The 25,660-nt window shown below is 44.5% G+C and overlaps 1 protein-coding gene across 1 annotated transcript in view; it reads left to right on the top strand.

Annotated features, from left to right (window-relative positions):
- Positions 1-22,795, top strand: part of LOC111980264 (zinc finger and BTB domain-containing protein 7C-like) — a 29,321-nt gene extending 6,526 nt beyond the window's left edge. Inside the window, exons 2-3 of the mRNA XM_024010964.2 lie at positions 19,962-21,318; positions 21,903-22,795. Of these exons, the coding sequence (XP_023866732.1) occupies positions 19,988-21,318; positions 21,903-22,620 (2,049 nt within the window). The 5' untranslated portion in view covers positions 19,962-19,987 and the 3' untranslated portion in view covers positions 22,621-22,795. The remainder of the gene's footprint in view (positions 1-19,961; positions 21,319-21,902) is intronic.
- Positions 22,796-25,660: the final 2,865 nt, after the last annotated feature.

Consider the following 25,660-nt stretch of genomic DNA (forward strand, 5'->3'; position numbering starts at 1 on the left):
AGTAGAGAGAGAGAGAGGTTGAGATGGAGAGGGAGAGAGAAGAGGCAAGAGAGAGAGAGAGTGTGAGATGGAGAGGGAGAGAGAAGAGGCAAGAGAGAGAGAGAGAGTGAGATGGAGAGGAGAGAGAAGAGGCAAGATTGAGAGAGAGCGAGAGAGAGCGATGACATTTGAAATGTGTCTATTCTTTTGAAACTTGTGAGTGTAATGTTTACTGTTCATTTTGTATTGTTTATTTCACTTTTGTTTATTATCTATTTCACTTGCTTTGGCAATGTTACCACGTGTCCCTGCCAATAAAAGCCATTTGAATTGTATTGAGAAGGAGAGAGGAGGCAAGAGGAGAGAGAGAGGAGCAAGAGGGAGAGAGAGAGAGAGAGAGAGGCAGAGGGAGAGAGAGAGAGAGAGAGAGAGAGAGAGAGAGAGAGAGAGGAGGAAGAAGAAGAGCGTGAGAGTGAGAGAGAGAAGAGAGAGATTTAAATGAATAGAGAGAAGGGGAGAGAGATAGTTTGTGTGTGTGTGTGTGTGTGTGTGTGTGTGGTGTGTGTGTGTGTGTGTGTGTGTGTGGTGTGTGTGTGTGTGTGTGTGTGGTTTGTGTGTGTGTGTGTGTGGGTGTGTGTGTGTGTGTGTGTGTGTGTGTGTGTGTGTGTGTTGTGTGTGTGTGTGTGTGTTGTGTGTGTGTGGGAACAGAAATAGATAGAGGGACAGAAAGAGAGGAGGGTGAGACTCTGGGTGTGTGAGTGTATGCTGACGATTTGAAAACGGAGTTTGGTTCGTGAGTAACACAGAGTACACCAAAATCCCCCAAACTTGCTTTTTTGGCAGTGATCAGACCTCCCACCCACGACACCCTCTTCAAGCCTCCTCCCACCCTCTTCAAGTTCCTCCCAACCTTTTCAAGTATCCTCCCCACTTCCTCTATTCAGCTGCTTTGCTCTGTGATGGCTGCTTACTCACCAACAACACAACCTGATGGAGGAGGTGGAGGAGGTGGTACTCACACATGACCACGATTCACACACTCACACCACACTGCAGAGATAGCCCCTTTATAGCCCCCAAACTTGAGCTAGTTTCTCTTCATGTTACTGTGACAGGGCCACAGGGCCTCAGCAGGCATTACAACACTATAGGACAGGGCCTCAGCAGCATATAACACTAAGGACAGGGCCTCAACAGGCATTATAACACTATAGGACAGGGCCTCAGCAGGCAATAAACACTATGGGACAGGGCCTCAGCAGGCAATTATAACACTATAGGACAGGGCCTCAGCAGCCATTATAACACTATAGGACAGGGCCTCAGCAGGCATTATACACTACGGGACAGGGCCTCAGCAGGCATTATAACACTATGGCACAGGGCCTCAGCAAGCATTTATAACAACTATGCAACAGGGCCTCCAGCAGCCATATATATAACACTATGGCACAGGGCCTCAGCAGCCATTATAACCACTATGGCACAGGGCCTCAGCAGCCATTATAACACTATAGGACAGGGCCTCAGCAGACATTATGCTTATAACACTAGGACAGGGCCTCAGCAGGCATATAAACACTTAGACAGGCCTCAGCAGGCATTATAACACTATAGGACAGGGCCTCAGCAAGGCATTATAACACTTATAGGACAGGGCCTCAGCAGGCATTATAACACTATCAGGACAGGGGCCTCAGCAGGCATTATAACACTATGGGACAGGGCCTCAGAGGCATTATAACACTATGGGACTTATGGATGATAATTAGCTGTCACTATGGGACTATGGATGATAATTTAGCTGTCACTATGGGACTATGGATATATTAGCTGTCCATATGGGACTATGGATGATAATTTAGCTGTCCACTACGGGACTATGGATGATAATTTAGCTGTCCACTACGGGACTATGGATGATAATTTAGTGTCCACTATGGGACTATGGATGATAATTAGCTTGTCCACTACGGGAGCTATGGATGATAAATTAGCTGTCCACTACGGGACTATGGATGATAATTTAGCCGTCCCACTATGGGGACTATGGATGATAATAGCTGTCCACTACGGACTTTGGATGATAATTAGCTGTCCACTTATGGGACTATGGATGATAAATTTAGCTGATCACTATGGGACTATGATGATAATTTAGCTCGTCCACTACGGGACTATGGATCTTGCTCTGAAGATTGAGTAGACTGACATGCAATAGTGTATGGCTTAGTCAATCACTGTTTCCCTCCACTCCTTGTCCTCGACTCACACTGTCTTTCCCCCAATGCTAAAATAATCTATAATGACATACTGGTAATAGGCTAGTGTGAACCAAGTCTTCATACGGCCATTAAACAACAACAAAAACATCATGGCTTTGGATCAGTATTGGAATTTACAGTAAACTACTTATGATAATTGTAGCTCAACTAGAATATCAAACCTCAAATATGAATGTTGTACAGTAATTGTCTTGAACACAAAGCATACTGTATGTGACATGATGGTGATAAAGTCCTTGAGAAGAGAATCTATCTACTGTTAGTTATGTAGGAGTTTCCTGTGTGGACAAGCGAGCTCATCATAAATAGTCCTGGTAACCACTGGCAACCCCCTGAGCAGAGCTCACTTTCCACCTAGCCTCTCCTAGCCTTCACAGTCACGACTCTCAGACGATCAAGTGAAATGAACTCAAAGTAAATCAACAAGACAACAACAGACGGGGCACTGGAAGACCAGAAAATTAGACCACATCATTTCGTACATCTTTCGAAGATCTGTGTTGAAGAAGTGGGTCTACCGACCTTGTGTGATGCYGGACATGGGGAAGGAAGGGATGTCAGTTTAAAGAAGACATGAGTGTGTGGGCTAACGTATCTAGCGCTGTACTGTGTGTGCTGTACTTCGGAAGGCTGCAGTGATCTACCCACCCACCCCAGACACACAGCAGCTTGTGTGGGTCTGGTTCATGAYAGCAGATTACTATACACTACATTCCCATGCTCAGAGAGACACGGTGACAGTCTGAAGATACACACAGGACAAGGCTAGCCACTAGACTAGGATGGCCCAACCTATACAGTATCTGATGGGCACAGAGCACCTGCTACGGGCCAGACTGTGTGAGTGCATGTTTTAGAGTGTGGGTGGGGGCGCTATGTGCATACTTGTATACACGGATGTCTGTGTGTGACCATGTGCGTGCCTGTACTGTATGTGCATACTTGTGTCTATCTCTGTCTGTGTGCATGTGTGTCTCTCGCTGTCTGTTGTGTACCGGTCTCTGTGTGCCTGCACTGTAAGTGTGTGTGCCTTGGCGTGACAAGCATCTGTCTGCCCTGCCCTACAGCCTGGCTGCTTTTAATTAGGAGGTGCCAGAGCGCCCCAGGGCAGACAGAGGCTCTCCGCCTCTCCCTCCTCTACTCTCGTCTCTCCTCCCTCCTCCCTCCTCTCCTCTACTCTCCTCCCTCCTCCCTCCTCTTCTCCTCTCTCATCTCCTCTCCTCTCTCCTCCATCTCCCCTCGTCTCCCACCCTCCTCTCCTCTTTTCCTGTCCTCTCCTTCTTCCCTCCTCTATCCTCCTCTCCCTTCTCCCCTCCTCTCCTCTCATCTCCCACCTTCCTCTCTCCTTTCCTCTCCCTCCACCCCCCATCTCTCTCTTCCTCCTTCGCTCCCTCCTCTCCCTCTTCTCTCCTCTCCCACCTCTCCTCTCTCCTCCTCTTCTCTCGCTCCTCTCCTCTATCCTCCTCTCCATCCCTCGTCTCCCTACTCACTCCTCTCCTCTTTTCCTCTCTCCTCCTGCCTCTCTCTCCTCTTTATCCTTCCCCTCTCTTCCCCTCTCTCTTCTCCTCCTCTCGCCTCCCTCTTCTCTCCATTCCTCAGCCTGGACTCCCCCTCTGTTATCATCAGCAGAGCCAGGAGATGTCCTCACTCACCCCACAGGACCCACACACGGAACACACACACACACACACACACACACACACACACACACACACACAACACACACACACACACACACACACACACACACACACACACACAAACACACACACACACACACACACACACACACAACACACACACACACACACACACACACACACACACACACACACACACACACACACACACACACATACAACTGCGACCACCTGTGAAATAAGCCAGCCAAAGTATAGCTATCTCTCTGTCTGGCTGGTTATACTCATATATGGTTGTGAATAGATTGTGTATTACAGTACATCTCTCCAGAACATGTATATTTCTGGTAATAAAAAAAACCTCCCAACCAGATTAGGATGTTTAGAAACAGACAAAACAAGGGGAATAGTTTCAGTATGTCAGCAGAAAAACAGCTCTGAACCTGAACTCACCCTGAATAGTGGACTAGTTAGAGGTGAGCTGGTCTAATGACCTTGCTGTGTGTGGTGTGTGTCTACTGCACTGTACTGCCTGTAAGCTGTCCTTGGAGATGGTTTTTAAGGAGGTCTGTCTGGCTGGTCTGGCAGGTGGGAGATGCGGGGTCTATCTACAGTGGGCATAATAGCTGGCAGAGCTGAACTGTGCGGGGGGGGGGGCCTCCCCTGCCTCGGCCCACGTCTGCTTGCTGCTTCTTTCCCACAGCAACCTTGTCCTCCAGACAACAAGAGCCACATGGTGTGGAGTGGGTTGGGGGGTTGTGGCAGGTGGGGTGGTGGGGGGCAAGATGGCTGGCCTCTGGGTTGGCCTACTCTTACCCATAAAACTGCACTAGCAGCAGAACAGCCCAAACCCACAAGCCTCATTGGTTTACTTTAAGTGGCTGTAGAACAGATTTCTTTCCCCCTTGACCCCTACAGTACAAACAGTAACAACGCAAACAGAAACACACATTTAGGCCTAAAGGCCTCGTCTCCCTTCAAATCAGTTCAGCTGTTGATGATCGAGAGAGCCCTGTTTGCCTAACTAATTTTATGTAAGATCTATGCCAGTCTCTGTGCCAGTCTGCCCCTCCTCATGGGTAAGAGATTGAGAGCCGATCTGCTGCTGAGAGCTGAGTATGTCATGCTGGGAACACAGCGGGTGGAAGCAAACAGGTACTGCAGTGCCCAACACTTACTCAGACCCAGCCTCCTGTGCAGTGCGAACAGACTGCACGAACCCTTAAAGACAAGTCCAACTGAGATGGACCAGTATTTAACCCCTTGTTAGGGGAGCTCTTCAGAGATGGACCAGTATTTAACCCCTTGTTATGGGAGCTCTTCAGAGACTTGCGGAGAACTAACATTAGGAGATTATAGGAAATACTTGTTAAGCTTTTAAGCTTTTAAACAAACCTCAGATATGTGTCGCTAGTAACTCATTTGACTAATTTGAGTTATTTGTTTTAAAAATCTATATACAGGGCCTTCAGAAAGTGTTCACACCCCTAGACATATTCCACATGTTGTTGTGTTACAGCCTGAATTCAAAATGGATTAAATATATTGTTTATACTTTTATTCTCACCCATCTACACACAATACCACATAATGATAAAGTAAAAAAAAAAATGTTTAGATTTTTTTTGCAAATAATTGAAAATTAAATACAGAAATATCTCATTTACATAAGTWTTCACACCCCTGAGTCAATACATGTTAGCATCACCTTCGGCAGCGATTACAGCTGTGAGTCTTTCTGGGTAAGTCTCTGAGAGCTTTACACACCTGGATTGTACAATATTTGCACATTATTATTTTTTAAATTCCTCAACCTCTGTCAAGTTAGTTGTTGATCATTGCTCGACAGCTATTTTCAAGTCTTGCCATAGATTTTCAAGACGATTTAAGTCAAACCCGTAATTAGGCAATTCAGGAACATTCAACGTCATCTTGGTAAGCAACTCCTGTCACAGCTGTTGAAAGCAGAGGACCAAGGTGCAGCGTGGTGAGAGTACATTTTATTTATTAAATCAAAATGATGCCGAACAAAACAATAAACATTACAAAAACAAACCGTGAAGCTCAAAGGCTATGTGCCCRAAACAAAGTCAACTTCCCACAAACACAGGTGGGAAAAGMGCAGCCTAAGTATGGTTCTCAATCAGAGACAACGATAGACAGCTGCCTCTGATTGAGAACCACACCCGGCCAAACACAAAGAAATACACAACATAGAACATAGAATACCCACCCCAACTCACGCCCTGACCAAACCAAAATAGAGACATAAAAAGGATCTCTAAGTTCAGGGCGTAACAACTCCAGTCTATATTTGTGTTTTAGGTAATTATCCTGCTGAAAGGTGAATTTGTCTCCCAGTGTCTGTTGGAAAGCAGACTGAACCAGGTTTCCTCTAGTATTTTGCTTGTGCTTAGCTTTATTCCGTTTCATTTTATTTTTTTTAAACTCCTGAGTCCTTGCCAATGACAAGCATACCCACAACATGATGCAGCCACCACSATACTTGAAAATATGGAGAGTGGTACTCAGTGATGTGTTGTGTTGGATTTGGACCAACATAACACTTTGTATTCAGGACATAAAGTTAATTTATTTGCCACATTTTTTGCAGTATTTCTTTAGTGCCTTATTGCAAACAGGATGTATGTTTTCGAGTATTTGTATTTTGTACAGGCTTCCTTCTTTTCACTCTGTCATTTACAGTATGTTGGTATGGTGGAGTAACTACAATGTTGTTGATCCATCCTCAGTTTTCTACTCTACTCTGTAGCTGTTTTAAAGTCACCATTGGTCTCATGGTGAAATCTCTGAGCGGTTTCCTTCCTCTCCGGCAACTGAGTTAGGAAGGATGCCTGTATCTTTGTAGTGACTGGGTGTATTGATACACCATCCGAAGTGTAAATAAAAACTTCACCATGCTCAAAGGGATATTCAATGTCTGCTTTTTAAAAATGTTTTGTATCTACCAATAGTTGCCCTTCTTTTCGAGGCATTGGAAAACTTCCCTGGTCTTTGTGGTTGAATCTGTATTTGAAATTCACTGCTCAACCTAGGGATCTTCCAGATAATTGTATGTGTGGGGTACAGAGATGAGGTAGTCATTCATTATTGCACACAGAGAGTTCATGGAWCTTATTATGTGACACATGTTTTACAGCTGAACTTATTTAGGATTGTCATAACAAAGAGCTTGAATACTTATTGATTTCAAACATTTCAGCTTTTCCTTTTTAATTAAAAAAAAAAATATTCTAAAAACATAATTCCACTTGGACATTATGGGGTATTGTGTGTTGGACAGTGACACAAGATCTCAATGTAATCCATTATACATTCAGGCTGTAACAACAAAATGTGGAAAAAGTCAAGGGGTGTGAATACTTTCTGAAGGCACTGTATGGCATGATTATTCTACGTATATATTGTACTGTATATAACAGAGAAATCTGCAGAGAGTTTATATGACAACAGCAGACAGAGAATTTGGATAAGRAGTCCTCCTGTACAGGTTGTGATTTTTGCTTGACTGGCCGGCTGGTTGGTCTGCTAACATTTTGTGGCTTTCCTGTTTATATATACCAAGACTCCCTCTCAGTGTACTTAAACTCTCACAATGTAGGCTACAACACATTGCAACCACCAGGAATAAGGCTGTGGTCTCGCTACATACTCCTAAGGGGACGTTGGCCTACGGTATGCATGAGGACAAGTCTATCTTGCTACAGAATGTGAGGAAGCATGTGAGCATTCAAGTACTAACATAACACATGTWCCTATAACAACACAATCATTCACTATAAACAGACCCATCTAGGTTTTGGCAAGAACATTTTTGGGATGTTGATTTGATTTAACCAATAWAGGGTTGTTTAACAAGCTTTATTCTGCTGTGCCAAATGCCAACTTGTACCATTTTAATAGTAAACTTGACATGAGTAGAAGTCTATCATAGAGAATGGGGAGATGTGAGTTAAACATCCTTATGTAACTAACTCTTATTACTTGTTGTTATTGGCAGAGAGGTTTGGAACTCTCTTTCTTATTGGTCTACTAACTAATTTACCACCTGGTGATGTCACCATGGAAGGCCAAAACTCCATCCCACCAAAACAGGCTGAAATTTCAGACGGTCTTTTCAAAAAGCTCTGACATTAAAAGGGCATTATCATAAATTTCACAATTTCACAGTATTATTCCAACCTCATAGTGTACATAAATCACAGGAAAATACATATTTATTGACTGCACTGGGTCTTTAATAACATAATATCAATGGAATTTAAACATGTTTGTTTAACAAGATTAATTTGACTAAACCAAACTCTGGTACCACATAAAAACCACAACATTCAGAACCTGTTTAGATTCTAATTTTGATGAGTGAAATTGCAAGAATTGACCTAAATCCTATAATACTGGTCARTACATATTAAGCAGTAGGGGTGATCTAGGAAATGATGTCCTAATGGGCCAGTCTGTCAGTAACAGAAGCTATCCTGTGAAAGTGTCCTGTCATGGTAAAACAAGGGGCTTGTGAAATTCAGGAAACACTGGGAGAGAATGAGATCTACATTGTTATGTTTGTCCTGGCTGTGATGCCATAGACACTGAGCAGTGAGTTCATTGTTATGAGACAAGAAAAAACGACTTCCTTTGCCATCTCACTTTTTCATTGCCTTAAAGTTGAGTGAAGCCCACCCCTCTGAGAGTGTGTGAGGTTTCTCAGTCTCTCCATTGCTCMCTTTCACTCTCTCTCTGCCACCTATCAAAGTCCACATGCCAGACAGATACTTTCCCTTTCTAAATTGAAGAAGCAGGCGACCACATATTTTCTCTTTTTTTCTGTTCTATGTCAACACCCTGGTCTTAGGAGTCTGTCCTCCACCTCTACAGACCGGCAGAGCAGTATATTATGGCAGAGCAGTGTAATATGACTGAGCAGTGTAATATGGCTGGTCAGTATAATATGGCTGAGCAGAATAATATGGCAGAGCAGTATACTATGGCTGAGCAGTGTAATATGACTGAGCAGTGTAATATGGCTGAGCAGTGTAATATGGCTGAGCAGTATAATATGGCCGAGCAGTATAATATGGCCGAGCAGAATAATATGGCTGAGCAGTATAATATGGCTGAGCAGTATAATATGGCTGAGCAGTGTAATATGACTGAGCAGTATAATATCGCTGTCACGACTGTTTGAAGAAGAGGACCAAGGTGCAGCGTGGTACGTGTTCATGATGTTTAATACATGCTGAACACTAGAACAAAAAATAACAAAAACGGAACAAACAAAACAGTTCTGTCTGGTGCAGACACACAAAACAGAAAACAACTACCCACAAAACACAGGTGGGAAAAGGATACCTAAGTATGGTTCTCAATCAGAGACAACGATAGACAGCTGCCTCTGATTGAGAACCACACCTGGCCAAACACACAGAAATACAAAACATAGAAACACAACATAGAATGCCCACCCCAACTCACGCCCTGACCAAACCAAAATAGAGACATAAAAAGGATCTCTAAGGTCAGGGCGTGACAGTACCCCCCCCCCCCCCAAAGGTGCGGACTCTGGCCGCAAAACCTAAACCTATAGGGGAGGGTCTGGGTGGGCATCATCCGCGGTGGCGGCTCTGGTGCGGGACGTGGACCCCGCTTCACCTTAAGCTTGGCCCACTTAGGTGGCACCTCTGGAGCAGGGACCCTCGCCGCCGACCCCGGACTGGGGACCCTCGCAGCGGGCCCGGACAGGAGTGCGACTCTGGCAGCTCCGACAGGAGGGCGACTCTGGCAGCTCCGGACAGGAGGGTGACTCTGGCGCTCCGGACAGGAGGGAGACTCTGGCAGCTCCGGACAGGAGAGCGTCTCTGGAGGCTCCGGGCTGGAGGCCGTCTCTGGAGGCTTCGTGCCATGTCTCACCCCTGGAGGCTTCTTGCCATGGATCACCACTGGAGGCTTCGTGCCATGGATCACCACTGGAGGCTTCGTGCCATGGATCACCACTGGAGGCTTCGTGCCATGATGGATCACCACTGGAGTCTTCGTGCCCTGGATCACCACTGGAGGCTTCTTGCCATGGATCATCACTGGAGGCTTCGTGCCATGGATCATCACTGGAGGCTTCGTGCCATAGATCATCACTGGAGGCTTCTTGCCATGGATCATCACTGGAGTGGAGAGACACACAGGAGGCCTGGCTCTGGGAGAAGGCACAGGACTCACCAGGCTCGGGAGACATGCAGGAGGGTAGGGCTTAGCACAGGCACAGGACTCACCAGGCTGGGAGACATGCAGGAGGCCTCTTCCTTGGCGAGGCACCGGATACACTGAGCCGTGGAGGCACAGCTGGCGGTCTCGAGCGCAGAGCTAGCACAACTCGTCCTGGCTGGATACCCCCTGTAGCCCGGCAAGTGCGGGGAGCTGGACAGGCCGCACTGGGCTGTGCTGGCGAACCGGGGACACCGTGCGTAGGGCTGGCGCAGGATAACCCGGGTCGAGGAGACGCACTGGAGGCCAGATGCGCTGAGCCGGCACCATCCCTCCTGGCTCGATGGCCACTCTAGCCCGGCCGATGCGAGGAGCTGCGATGTAGCGCACCGGGCTATGAGTGCGCACTGGGGACACCTTGCGCGTCATCGCATAACACGGGCCTGCCCGGTCACTCTCTCACCACCGGCAAACACGAGGAGTTGGCTCAGGTCTATGACCTGACCCCCAATCCCCCCCTGTGCCCCCCCCCAAAAACAATTCTGGGGCTGCCTCTCGTGCACGCCTCCTCGAGCCAACTCCTCGTAGCGTCGCCGCTCCGCTCTAGCTGCCTCCAGCTCCTCTTTAGGACGGCGATACTCTCCCGTCTGTGCCAGGGTCCTTGCAGTCCAGGATTTCCTCCCATGTCCAGGAGTCCATACACCACGCTGCTTGGTCCTTTGGTGTGGGTAGTTCTTTCACGAACTGTTTGAAGAGAGGACCAAGTGCAGCGTGGTACGTGTTCATGATGTTAATACAGCTGAACCACTAGAACAAAAAAAAACAAAACGGAACAAACGAAACAGTTCTGACTGGTGCAGACACACAAAACAGAAAACAACTACCCACAAAACACAGGTGGGAAAGGATACCTAAGTATGGTTCTCAATCAGAGACAACGATAGACAGCTGCCTCTGATTAGAACCACACCAGGCCAAACACCTAGAAATAACAAAACATAGAATGCCCACCCCAACTCACGCCCTGACCAAACCAAAATAGAGACATAAAAATGAACTAAGGCAGGGCGTGACAATATGGCTGATCAGTATACTATGGCTGAGCAGTAACATCAGATAATATGCAGAGCAGTAAATATGGGCTGGCAGTATAATATGGCTGAGCAGTATATTATGGCTGAGGCAGTATAATATGGCTGAGCAGATAATATGGCTGAGCAGTATAATATGGCTGAGCAGTTATAATATGGCCAGAGGCAGTATAATATGGCTGAGCAGTATAATATGGCTGAGCAGTATAATATGGCTGAGCAGTTTATAAAGGGCTGAGGCAGGATAATATGGCTGAGCAGGATAATATGGCTGAGCAGTATAATATGGCTGAGCAGTATAATAGGCTGTGGTAAGTATAATTATGGCTGGTAAGTATAATATGGCTGAGCAGTATAATATGGCTGAGCAGTATAATATGGCTGAGCAGTATAATATTATCTCACTCCTGTGATCTCTGACTCAAAGTGAAGAACCTGTCACCTCTCTGATCGTCCTAAGTAGACTGAATCACTTTCAGGAAGTCAAACAAGGGATCATATCATTAAATGTCATTGAGTTAAATACATATGCAGTTCAACTCTTTAGTTTCTGTTTTGGATTTAGTCTTATACAAAATGTATTTATATTTTTATATACAAAATATTCATTAAAATATATATTTGTACAACATCTTCTACAATTGATCCAATGAATACAAGTGAGCGACGTAGTGGAGTTTGACTAGACATGAATCAACAGGAAACAGACAGGTTGAACAGAGTGGAGAGCTGCTCCAGATTATAAACTCAGATTAGCATAGCGTGTCTCCCAGCCCAGAGTGAGCGTTTACGAACGGACTGAGTTTGTGGTGTGATGGAGCTACAAATAGAATATCGTTTAAGGGTGTGAAAAGGTTGAATGACAGAAAATTGTTCGAATTGAGACCGTAGTCACTGAAGTGCTACAGTACTGTATCACGTCTTATTTGACAAAGTAAAACATACCGATCATATTTGGGGTTTTAGTCTTAAATCTTAAAGTTGTCGCTTCATCTCTGATCTCTACTCTGTTGCTTCATCTCTGTTCTCTGTTGTAGTGACCAGTGGAGGTTCATAAATAGTCTTTTATTTTTTTAATTTGATTTCTTTCCTTAATTTTTTTGTTATACCCCAAACAGCCACTTACTGCTTCACCCCTCTCCTTCCATAATGTAATTCACTCTAACAAAACAACAAATTCATTTTGTCTGACCTAAATCAGAGGGTGTCTGAGCCATGAGTTTATAACACACTGTGTGCTTAACTTGTGTTGTGGAGGAGGACTGGGGTATTATTATCTTTCAGCTACCCACCCTGCTATAAAAACTAGTGGTGCAACATCTCCACATAGCAGTAATGCTGCTCTGCTCTCCCTCCCTACTGTGAATCTGACAAGCCTGCCTTCCCTGCCTGCCGTCTCTCAACTCCACTGTTGCTCCGCTCACCAGCCTGTTAAAGTCTGCCAGGGACACACACACCTCTCTCCGCTCCGGTCCGGTCTGGCGGTCCACTGTTAACCTCCTTCAGCTGCTACTTGTCTTTGTATTGGTTTTGGAAGTGTTGGATATTTCCTGGTTTTTGTGAATGGGCGGCCGATGCGAGGTGGCTGTGACTGTGAATGGACTGACTGACTGTCAGCTCTGGGTACACTATTCTGAAGAGGCAATGTGACAGGTCTCTGGACACCACTGGTAGACTCTGAATTATAAACAAACGGAAAGAAAGGAATTAAGAAGGTAGGTAATGAGGATTCCGTTTAGAATTCTAAGGATTCTTTTTTTRCCAATTCTGCTGACTTGTGGCATGCTGAAAATTCTATATCTAGTTTGTGTACGTTTGTGTTTGAGTGAGTGTGCCTGCTTATTGCTGCAGTGAATAAGTCTTTKTTTTCTACTGTACATGTGTACAGTGCACCTGTTCAGTGTGTGTATGTGTTTGTGTGTGTGTGTAGTTAGGTATGTTTTAGGTCTTTAGAGCGTTGCCTGTTGTGTTGTATTCCTRCCAGGTGCAACACTCTGAAAGTGCCTCAGTTCCAGGTGTGGATACAGTCATTTATGACTCCCGTAATTGTTTTGGATAGCACTATGAGACACCGTCTTGAGAAAATGAGGTTGCCAAGACCTCTTTCGCAATAAAAATGTGGAGACAACATGAACAGGAATTTATTTTACTGGGTAGATGAAATGTTAAATACAGTATTTTGGCTTTAACTTTTTTAAATGTTATTGTATTCTCCTGATGGTGTTTCATTGAGTTCATTATTTAGTCAAAACAGACACTTGCGCTGGTGGATTTGTGGCAAAAAAGCTGAATAAAATGTGTAAGAGAATTGAACTCTTACATAGCACCGGGGCTAAGATATAACTCCTAAAACAAAAGTTGAAGTTTTTTTAAGTTGAAGTAGGAGAGTGTTGAGAAAATAAGAACTGAGGGGTGTAGAAGATGACTGTTTGTGACACTCTTATCCCCTCAAAACATAGGGATTAGGCTAGCTTGTTTTACAACAATTGTTTGTTGTCTACTTTTTTATTTATTATTGGGGTACTGTATATATATAAAAGAGAWGTTGAAACATTCAAGTAAAATTAGCTACAAGGATTTGTTCTACAGAGTAGCAAATATGAAAATATATTTTGTAAAGCCATTATCCGTTGAAAGTAGCCTCATCTGCTGTCTGGTTGACTCTTAATGAGACAATCTGAATTATAATTAATTTGTCATAAATCACTTAAACTCACAACACGAGGACAGGTTGTGAGATTGATAAAAGTGGTTGTCAAGGAGACACCAACGATTCTTTAAAAACTACCACCTCTGCCATGGATCATCAATAATTTAATTAAAAGCATCAGTGGTCAYAATTGAACTCATTAATTTAAAAACCGAACAAATTGCATTATCATAAGAAATATCAGTAAATTAATATCTATTAATGATTTATAATGGTTCTATAAATGAATAATAACAGCCAATTAACTAATTATAAACCCTTTATTGAGATAACCGTATTGTAAAGTATGATATCTTGCTAAATCATATTTAATAGAGTGGGTGCTCTTTTACATAAAAAGTTACCAGAATGGATTCAGTGAAACCAAAAGGTTGTCCTCTGAGACCTAATAAACTCCCAGAACAACGTATTGACTGTCTGATYCAGATAACGGCGTGAACCTCGGGGTTCTCCTGGAGGCTCAGTGGATGGCTCGATAATAAACTCCTATAGGATTGGTCTTTATTTAAACAAACAAACTGTACGATTGGCTTATAGGTTTAATGAGCTTTCAATTCACCAGTATTTKTAGTACATTCTCATTACACATTCCAATAAACAAAAATAAACTGTTGGATTCAACATAAATATTCAGATTATCAATATTTTTTTCTGTAGCGCACCAGCTGATAATATGTATGCTATACTGTAGGTAAAAGTATGCATCAAAGATGTCTCAATATACAGTATACAGTATCAACTATTTATATATTTAAATTAATTTGTCCTCCCCAATAATTCACTATTTCTATATGAACATTTTGTCTGTAGAAAAAGCCACTTCATCTACTGTATGTCACAGGTGTCGTCGAACCAGACGAGTAGTTTCATATAAATATCCTTGATATTCTGTGAATATAGTAGTTTCATATCAATATCCTTTATATTCTGTGAATATAGTAGTTTCATATCAATATCCTTTATATTCTGTGAATATACAGTTAAAGAATACATTTGATTTAAAACAATCAACAAAAAACACAATTTGGGAGTAAATCATAAATGAAGCTTATATAAGTTATAAACTTTGGTCGAGTGTATCTGTGGAAGGCTCTGTATTCACCTGTAGTAATTCAATTATTGGGAGTCTGATAGTGTACGACCATCTATATATATTTTTTTTTAAATCAGTGGGAAAAGTACTCAATTGTCATACTTGAGTAAAAGTAAAGATACCTTAATAGAAAAATGGCTCAAGTAAAAGTGAAAGTCACCCAGTAAAATACTACTTGAGTTAGTCTAAAAGTATCTGGTTTGAAATGTACTTAAGTACATTGGTGGAAAAAATACTAAATTGTCATACTGGAGTAAATATCACAAGTTAAAGTAAATGCTATACATCAAATTCCTTTTATTAAGCAAACCAGACGGCACAATGTCTGTTTTCTGTGTATTTTTACGGACACACAGGGGCACACCACACTCGGACCTCATTTACACACACAGTATTTGTGTTTAGTGAGGCCGCCCGATAGGGATGACAGTGCACTTTATTGACATGTGTGTGAATTGGACCATATTGCTGTCATGCCTGAGCATTCGAAATGTAACAAGTACTTTTGGGAGTCATATTTTCTTTAGGAATAAGTTGTCAAAAATATAAATATTAAAGTAAAGTCCAGACACTCCCCCAAAAATACATGTTTTACTTAAGTACTTTACACACCTGAAACAATTCATAACCAACTCATCCTAAACACAGGCTGTAAGTCAGTTTGGCTCTAAATGCCATTGTACAGTGTTCTGAGTTAACTAAGTCACCCAGCTAACACATTTAATTTGCTACATACGGCATAGCTCAGTCCAGACAAGTGTTTCCCCCAGACAGTGGAGCTTGGTGGCCCTTGGTGGCCTTTGGGGGAGCTTGGTGGCCTTTGGGGGAGCTTGGTGGCCCTGGGGTCACTAATCAGAGGTGGTGATGGGGAGTTTGGAACACAGAAAGAGAACTATGTTACTGTTAGCCCCTGTCTGTCTTGCCCCTGGCAGCCTCTAATGATGACACTGCCTGCCACAGCACTAGAGGTGAGCGAGGACACAGTGTCAGTGGTGATTTGGGATGGTGGGTAGATAGTGACTGAGGGGTCGGAGGGAAGCAGAGGAGCTGTGGATCCTGGATAGACCAACCTGCTCTCTCATTGTGACATTCTCTTGTAATGCTTTTCAAAACCTCATGTTCTTCCTGCTCACTAGCAATGATATACAGTAGTATTAGGATTATTAGAATTCGAATCAGGTAAAAAATAAAATACATGTTTTAATCCAAAACAATATGTGATGTTGTTTTTACATATTTGATTCTAATAGTTGCCTTGTAAGCATTATCTGGGACTATTTGACAATGCAGAGTGGAAAAGCTACTCTATGGGCTCTATTGAGAACAAACACTGGATCAACGCTGTCTTTCCATGGGATGAAAGACAGACAGGACAGGGAGAGACTGCCAGAGCAAATCACACAAACATAAGGGGTTATCAGGCCCTTTGACAAAGGTTTATAAATGTCCCCACCCTGAGGGAGGGAGGGAGGGAGGGAGGGAGGGAGGGAGGAAAGGGTTAAATTAAGGAAGGCATTGTGTGATGAATCAGTGATCTATGCAGGACCGTGATGTGGGAAAGCAATGCCCTCCTCTCCTCTCCTCTCCTCTCCTCTCCTCTCCTCTCCTCTCCTCTCCTGTCCATGTGGCACATCCCCTCCAGATCTCTCCAGGACATAGTAATTAGCCCGGGTGGTTAGCGTTAGCTAAGCGTTAGTGCTGGAGCAGAAGAGAGAGAAAGAGGGGAAGTGGGACGTTGGCTATGCCTGGCTAGCAGCCCATGTTCCCAGGGTGGGGGAGAAGGCTAAGTCTAAACGGCACCCCTAATTCCCTATATAGGGCAAAGTTTGGCAGGGCCCATTGGGCGTCTGGTTCTAAAGTAGTGCACTATAAAGGGAATAGGGTGCAATTGAAAACAGATAGAGACCAACAGCGGCCTCCCTCCCAGGTCCCCTCTCAAGGCCCCTCTGCTTACCACTCTGTTGTTCTAAGCGCCACTCAATGTTTGACTTGGCTGGGTATTCCAGGAGGGCTCCTGGGTCCGACGCCAGGCGCTGGTTTTTATGCAGCCTGTTAGGGAGGGGCTCCTGGTACTACACAGCGCTGGGTTTTTATGCAGCTGTTAGGGAGGGTATCTCTGGTACTACATCAGCGTGGTTTTTTATGCAGCCATGTTAGGGAGGGCTCCTGGATACACAGCGCTGGTTTTTATGCAGCCTGTTTAGGGAGGGCTCCTGGTAACTACACAGGGCTGGTTTTTATAGCGCTGTTAGGAGGGCTCCTGGTACTACACAGCGGCTGGGTTTTTTATGCAGCCTGTTAGGGAAGGTATCCTGGTACTACACAGCGCTGGTTTTTGCAGCCTGTTAGGGAGGGTAATCCTGTACTGACACAGCGCTGGTTATGCGCCTGTTTAGGGAGGGTATCCTGGTACTACACCAAGCGCTGGTTTTATGCAGCCTGTTAGGGAAGGGTCTCTGGTACTACACAGGCTGGTTTATGCAGGCCTGTTAGGGAGGGTCTCCTGGTACTACACATAGGCGCTGGTTTTTAATGCAGCCTGTTAGGGAGGGGCTCCTGGTAACTTACCACAGGGCTGGTTTTTATATGCAGCCTGTTAGGAGGGGCCCTTGGTACTACACAGCGCTGGTTTTTATGCAGCCTGTTAGGTGAGGGGCTTCCCTGGTACTACACACAGCACTGGTTTTTATGGCAGCCTGTTAGGGAAGGGGCTCTGGTACTACACAGCGCTGGTTTTTATGCAGCCTGTTAGGGAGCGCCCTGGTACTACACAAGGCTGGTTTTAATGCAGCCTGTTAAGGTCGAAACGCGGGTTTCAGCTGTAGGGATCGCCCTTACACAATGGTTTAGCACTGGTAGGGAGGCTCTTAACAGCGCTGTTTTTATGCAGCCTGTTTAGGGAACTTGGTGAACATCTGATGCCTTTTTCTCTCACTCTCTCTCTCTCTCTCACACACACACACACATCCACTCTCTCTCTCTCTCACACACACACAACAACACACACACACACTCCACCTCTCTCTCTCTCACACACACACACACACATATCCACTCTCTCTTTCTCTCTCTCTCTCTCTTCTGCCCCCTCCTTCTCTCTCGTCTCTCTCTCTCTCTCTCTCTCTCTCTTCTCTCTCTCTCTCAAGATCCTCCTCTCTTCCCTCATTCTGTCCTCTGTGTTGAACGAATGCTGAGTGTTACACTTACGGAAATGCTGGTGAAGTCAAGACCCAAAGCCCACGAATCCGATCCTCTTGTCTCTTTCCTTGCATTGTTACAGAGCTGACCTTTGACCTTTGACATGCCATCTATGCGCTTCCAAAGACCTAGAAGATGATTAGGTCCTGCTTCCAGAATATGTTAATATGGTACAGCAGATGAAAGATATGCTAGACTTATTGATCTTATGTCCATGAAGGTTATTAGTACTTAGTACTGTATGGATACATATTTTATAATGAAGGTTATTAGTACTTAGTACTGTATGGATACATATTTATAATGAAGGTTATTAGTACTTAGTACTGTATGGATACATATTTTATAATGAAGGTTATTAGTACTTAGTACTGTATGGATACATATTTTATAATGAAGGTTATTAGTACTTAGTACTGTATGGATACATATTTTATAATGAAGGTTATTAGTACTCTTAGTCTATGAACTGGCAGAACAGAAATAATCATCTCACTGAATTCCACTTTGTCTTTTGTTTCAAGTTGCTCATCAAAGACTTATATATTCGCCTATAGGTCTTCCACTGTCTACATCTGTACCATAATCATAGCAACTGTTCCTTAGCAACAAGATGAGAACACATTTGATTGGTAACTGAGCACAATGCCACCTGGAAATGAATTAAGGAGAGGCTTTAAATATTTATCCTGTGTGACGTATAGAGAGAGTGTTAATATGGGGTCGGAAACTCATAGCGTACAAACATTACAGAACATTCTTCTGTAATGTTTAACTGTGGACCATTGAGATCCAATCACACAATGCAGCTGTGGCAAGAAGCCATCTGAAAGCGTCTATCCACATACCGCTTCTAACCGCTGAGGAGCGGACAGCTAGGTTTAACCTCTATTCATAGACAAGACATGAATGGGCGAGAAACTGTCACAAACCATTTTTTCACTCACTGTAAACATTACCTAGAATGGACAAGACCATTTAGGATAGCATTCAACACCACTGTGACTATGATCAAAAGACAATGAATGGATAGTCAGCCGTGGTCCATGCAGCTCTGTTGTATCTTATGCGCTCTGAATCAACTTGCCTGGTGAAAGAATATTTTATACATTTTATCAATTAAATTAAATGTTTACTCCATAAGTAATACCACTTCTTTGCCACTGGGTTTCCTGCTCCCTCTTTGGGATCTAGGCAGGGTTACTGTAAAGCTCTTTGGGACTATAGGCAAGGGTTACTGTAAGGCTCTTTGGGATCTAGGCAGGGTTACTGTAAAGCTCTTTGGGATCTAGGCAGGGTTACTGTAAAGCTCTTTGGGATCTAGGCACAGGGTTACTGTAAAGCTCTTTGGGATCTAGGCATGGTTACTGTAAAGCTCTTTGGGATCTAGGCAGGGTTACTGTAAAGCTTTGTGGGACTAGGACAGGTTACTGTAAAGCTTTTGGATCTAGGCAGGGTTACTGTAAAGCTCTTTGGGATCTAGGCAGGGTTACTGTAAAGCTCTTTGGGATCTAGGCAGGGTTACTGTAAAGCACTTTGGGGTCTAGGCATGGTTACTGTAAAGCACTTTGGAATCTAGACAGGGTTACTGTAAAGCACTTTGGGACAACTGTTGGTGTAAAGAGGACTATAAATGTGTAATAAATGTGATTGTTTTGTCTCTGTCTATAAATCAGTATCTTGCCTGACTAAACAGAACTGTACACCTACATAGTAGTAATAGTTCATATCTGTCTCCCTGTTCTGTAGATCAGAGAGGAGAAGGAGAGTCGAGGATGGGCCACAGTGAAGATGACCTGATCGGGATTCCGTTCCCCAACCACAGCAGTGATGTCCTGTGCTGCCTTAACGAACAGCGACGCGCCGGGTTGCTCTGTGACGTGGTGCTCATCGTACGCGACCAGGAGTATCAGACCCACCGATCTGTCCTCGCCGCCTGCAGCCAGTACTTCAAGAAGCTCTTCACCGTGGCCTCGGGCGGAAGGGACAAGCACGGGGTGTATGAGATAGATTTCGTGGCCCCCGAGTCCCTGACGGCCATCTTGGAGTTCGCCTACACATCTACGCTAACGGTGACGGCGTCCAACGTGAAAGAAATTCTTGGAGCGGCTCAGATGCTGGAGATCCCCTGCATCGTCACCGTCTGTCTGGAGATTATGGACTCTGACAAGGGAGCAGGAGGAGAGGGAGATGAGGAGGAAGACGAAGAGGAGGAGGTAGAGGAACAGGAGGAGGAGGAGGAGGAGGAGGAAGAGTCGAGGAAGGACGAGCAGGAGGTTCATGAGGAGGACAACGCCAGTGAGTGGTCAACGAGGTCGTCAGAGAGTCAGGACCAGGTCGAGTCGGAGAGAGGAGCACCACCCAGTACCTCTCAGTACCAGCACCAGTACGAGCTGCAGAGGAACAGGAAGTGCACAGACAAAGACTCTCAGTGTGAGAAACCCAGCCCGGAGCATGAGCGCATGGAGAGCCGAGCCCTCAAGGACTTTTCCATTGAGTCTCTGCTACAGGAAGGGCTGTACCCTAAACTGCCATCAGTCCTGGACAGGAGGGACAACTTTTCCCCTCTGCTCCCTGGCTTCTACCCTCCCATGTGGGCTGCAGAGTTCCCAGGATTCCCCCGACAGGTCCTGGACTCCAACCACAACCCCAGCCACCACGCCCAGACCCCGACCCTCCACCGTTCCTCCCACCCTTCTCAACTGGACAACCGACCCTTAGACCTGGCCGTGAAGAGAGAGGTCGTCAAGGAGGAGCTGAAGGAGGAAATCCCTCCCAGCATGCTCCACAGTGACTTCCTGAAAGACTTAATGACCTCCGGCCTGGGGGTGGTACGGTCCGAGGGGCCTCACCTCCACCCGAGTCAGATAAAGCAGGAGGAAGACTTCCGCTCATACCTGAGCTTCCTGAGTGCATCGAGCCACCTGGGGGCGCTGTTCCCTCCCTGGCAGATGGAAGAGGAGAGGAAGATGAAGCCCAAAGCATCCCAGCAGTGTCCCATCTGTAACAAGGTGATCCAGGGGGCGGGGAAACTACCCAGACACATGAGGACTCACACAGGAGAGAAACCATACATGTGCACCATCTGTGAGGTGCGCTTCACCAGGTATGACAAACACTCTTGATACTGTAGGTCTTACCATCTTCTGCAAGGAGATTATAAAAGCCAATAAACACAGTACTGACACATACAGTATCCTTTAGTGACGCCACGTATGTGGATAAGTGGCTAAGTGATTAGGTAAAAGTGTTGCCTCATCATATTCTAAGATAATAATCAAAATGCCTACATGTAAAAAAAAGATAGCAATCATTAACATGTGAAATTGAGAGGGTTTTTTTTGGACAAAGATGATGGTATTACGGTAAGGGAGTGTTTTTGTGGTTAAGGCGTTTGATTTGTATCCTCTCATCTGAATATCATCCGAGACCTAAAAAGTGGAAACCCCCTGTCTTTCTTTCTAGTCACTTCCTGCCTCTGCTCTGGCATGATTGTTTCACCTGGCACATTTAATACGTACCCCAGAGTATACCCACCAACAATGCTTTCATCTCTGATACATCTTTCAGAACACATACAGTTGAAAGGACAATACATTGAAAAATATATATTTTCACCTCAATGGGACAACCTGGTAACATAAAAGTGAAATAAAGTAAATAATATAAGCTTGTATTTTTTCTTTTCAGGCAAGACAAGCTGAAGATCCACATGCGGAAGCACACAGGAGAGCGGCCCTACGTCTGCCTCCACTGCAACTCCAAGTTTGTCCACAACTACGACCTGAAGAACCACTTGCGTATCCACACAGGGGTGCGGCCCTACCAGTGTGAGTACTGCTACAAGAGCTTCACACGCTCAGACCACCTGCACCGACACATCAAGAGGCAGAGCTGCCGCGTCTCACGCCCTCGACGAGGCCGTAAACCCGCCGCCTGGCGCTCAGCCAACAACTTCCTGCAGGGTCCTCCTGGCTCGGCCAATCACCACGAGGATGGCAAGGGCGGCTGCCGGCTCCTGCCCTCCCCCCACAGAGGCGTTAGAGGTCACGGTCTGGGCCTAGGGGAGAGAGAGAGACAGGCCCTGGGTGGTAAGGACTTGGACAGTGACAGCAGAGAGAGCCGGGAGGGCAGAGAGAGCCGGGAGGGCAGGGAGGCCAGAGAGGGCCGGGGGGCCAGAGAGGCCAGGGAGGGCCGGGGGGCCAGAGAGGCTCGGCATCACCAGTCAGACAGGAAGCATGTGGTTGACAAGGTGGAGCTGGAGAGACAGAGGGGCGTGTTCACCTTTGCCCTGGCGGGGCCTGGTGGGGAAGTCCTTACCCACCCTCCATTTTACACCCCGACCCCTGACCCCTGGACCATTAGACTGGAGAACCACCCCTCTCCCATCCCTGAGCCAACCAACTGACACAGATTAAAGATGATAGAACAGAGACAGTGCCGGACAACTGACACCTGGACAGAGAGAGAGCCGGCCAACTGACACCTGAACAGAGAGAGAGCCGGCCAACTGACACCTGGACAGAGAGAGAGCCGGCCAACTGACACCTGAACAGAGAGAGAGCCGGCCAACTGACACCTGAACAGAGNAACTGACACCTGAACAGAGAGAGAGCCGGCAAACTGACACCTGGACAGAGAGAGAGCCGGCCAACTGACACCTGAACAGAGAGAGAGCCGGCAAACTGACACCTGGACAGAGAGAGAGCCGGACAACTGACACCTGGACAGAGAGAGAGCCGGCCAACTGACACCTGAACAGAGAGAGAGCCGGCAAACTGACACCTGGACAGAGAGAGAGCTGGCCAACTGACACTTCCAACAGATAACTGATGCTTCATCCCAGACTTCTAAGAACCATACAGAACAGAAAGTTCTCTGCCTGATAGATGTTCTAGCTGCTGTTTAGAGATACAAGGATATTAGGCTGAGGAGATGAGAGATTGAGGGGAGTGATGTCTGGGAATATAAATGTATAGAAAACAGGGGAATTACTGGAAAACAGTTGATTTTAGAGATCTCAGATCAAAATCACAAGGATTTTTATAAAAACATTTAATTTGTAGAAATAAAACTGGATGAATAGATTTTGTATGTTGCAAAAGTACACACACACAAAATAATACTCTCAGGACATTATATAATTGTTTATCTTTGGATTGTAATTGTTTATCTTTGGATTCACTACAATCAATGTAAATGTCTAATTCATAGCATAAGTCATAGTATACTTAATATTAGCAATAGGTTGTTTCTCAAATTCACAGTCTACAAAAAAATAAACCGATATCAGCCATCAAAAGTTATTTATAAACGACAAACAGATTCCAAATCCATCCAAAGTTGTAGACCAATATCAGTTCTAATGTGCAAGGTAGTGTAAACCACCGAAGAACATTCAAAACCAGGACAAAATTATTCACTTGACTTAAAAAAATTATAATAATCTAGATCTAAAACTTGTTTTCACCCTTGTATTGCCTTGTTCTCAGGTTTTGTAAATATATACAAAATGTTTTAAAGATTTTGACCCATAGTAATATTGATTATTGTTGTATTATACTTGTTGTTTTTATCATCGATAACCCATCCAAAGATGTGCCGTTTGATATTTCACACATTTRTCACAAGCCTTGTGTTACATATGGTGTCTGTGTTTCTTCTAAAGACCAAGACGTGTACAATTTGTTAGACTGATATACACTGAATTATTGCTTTAGCTACGCCCTGCTCCTGATTGGAGCATTAACACCTTTAAAGACGTTTCTACCCTATGTTCATATAGTGCTCTTAACTGATCTATGTATAAATATTGCTATTCAGAATTGTTTGAATTGAAATGAAATGGGAAACTATTTTCTTGCTATTTATGCATATTTAAATGAGCCTTGGCTATATTTAGCAAATATGTTGTTTTATAAAGACACTAAATGTTGTACTTCTGTGGGTCTAGGAGTCTCATTATCTGACTTTTCTGTTGTGTGTGTGTGTGTGTGTGTGTGTGTGTGTGTGTGTGTGTGTGTGTGTGTGTGTGAGACATTGCCATTGGCTGCATGGAGTCACATTAAGAGAAATCCCATGCGGTCTTGTTTACAAGTTGGAACACTGGAATGTGATATAATCTACACCTTCATTCTTAGGATGATAGATGATAGATGTAATCTACTCCTCCATTAGGATGATAGATGTAATCTACTCCTCCATTAGGATGATAGATGTAATCTACACCTCCATTAGGATGATAGATGTAATCTACACCTCCATTAGGATGATAGATGTAATCTACTCCTCCATTAGGATGATAGATGTAATCTACACCTCCATTAGGATGATAGATGTAATCTACTCCTCCATTAGGATATAGATGTAATCTACACCTCCATTTAGGATGATAGATGATAGATGTAATCTACACCTCCATTGAATGATAGATGTAATCTACTCCTCCATTAGGATGATAGATGTAATCTACTCCTCCATTAGGATGATAGATGTAATCTACACCTCCATTAGGATGATAGATGTAATCTACTCCTCCATTAGGATGATAGATGTAATCTACACCTCCATTAGGATGATAGATGTAATCTACTCCTCCATTAGGATGATAGATGTAATCTACACCTTCATTAGGATGATAGATGTAATCTACTCCTCCATTAGGATGATAGATGTAATCACACCTCATTAGATGATATATGTAATCTACTCCTCCATTAGGATGATAGATGTAATCTACTCCTCCATTAGGATGATAGATGTAATCTACACCTCCATTAGGATGATAGATGTAATCTACTCCTCCATTAGGATGATAGATGTAATCTACTCTCCATTAGGATGATAGATGATAGATGTAATCTACACCTCCATTAGGATGATAGATGTAATCTACTCCTCCATTAGGATGACAGAAACCCTCATTATTGCCTTCACTTTCTCATTCTGAACTTCGAACAGGAGTGGCTGCTCATTCTACAGCTCCAATGCAGTTACGGTTTTGCACACCTCCGAAACATTAGCTATGCGGGTGCAAAACATCAGCTATGCGGGTGCAAAACATCAGCTATGCGGGTGCAAACATCAGCTATGCGGGTGCAAAACATTCAGCTATGCGGGTGCAAAACATCAGCTATGCGGGTGCAAAACATCAGCTATGCGGGTGCAAAACATCAGCTATGCGGGTGCAAAACATCAGTATGCGGGGTGCAAAACATCAGCTATGCGGGTGCAAAACATCAGCTATGCGGGTGAAAAAAACATCAGCTATGCGGGTGCAAAACATCAGCTATGCGGTGCAAAAACATCAGCTATGCGGTGCAAAACATCAGCTATGCGGGTGCAAAACATCAGCTATGCGGGTGCCAAACATCAGCTATGCGGGTAAAAAAACATCAGCTATGCGGTGCAAAACATCAGCTATGCGGGTGCAAAACATCAGCTATTGC

Source organism: Salvelinus sp. IW2-2015, linkage group LG20 (assembly GCF_002910315.2).
Source record: "Salvelinus sp. IW2-2015 linkage group LG20, ASM291031v2, whole genome shotgun sequence".
In the NCBI taxonomy this organism is placed as follows: domain Eukaryota; kingdom Metazoa; phylum Chordata; class Actinopteri; order Salmoniformes; family Salmonidae; genus Salvelinus; species Salvelinus sp. IW2-2015.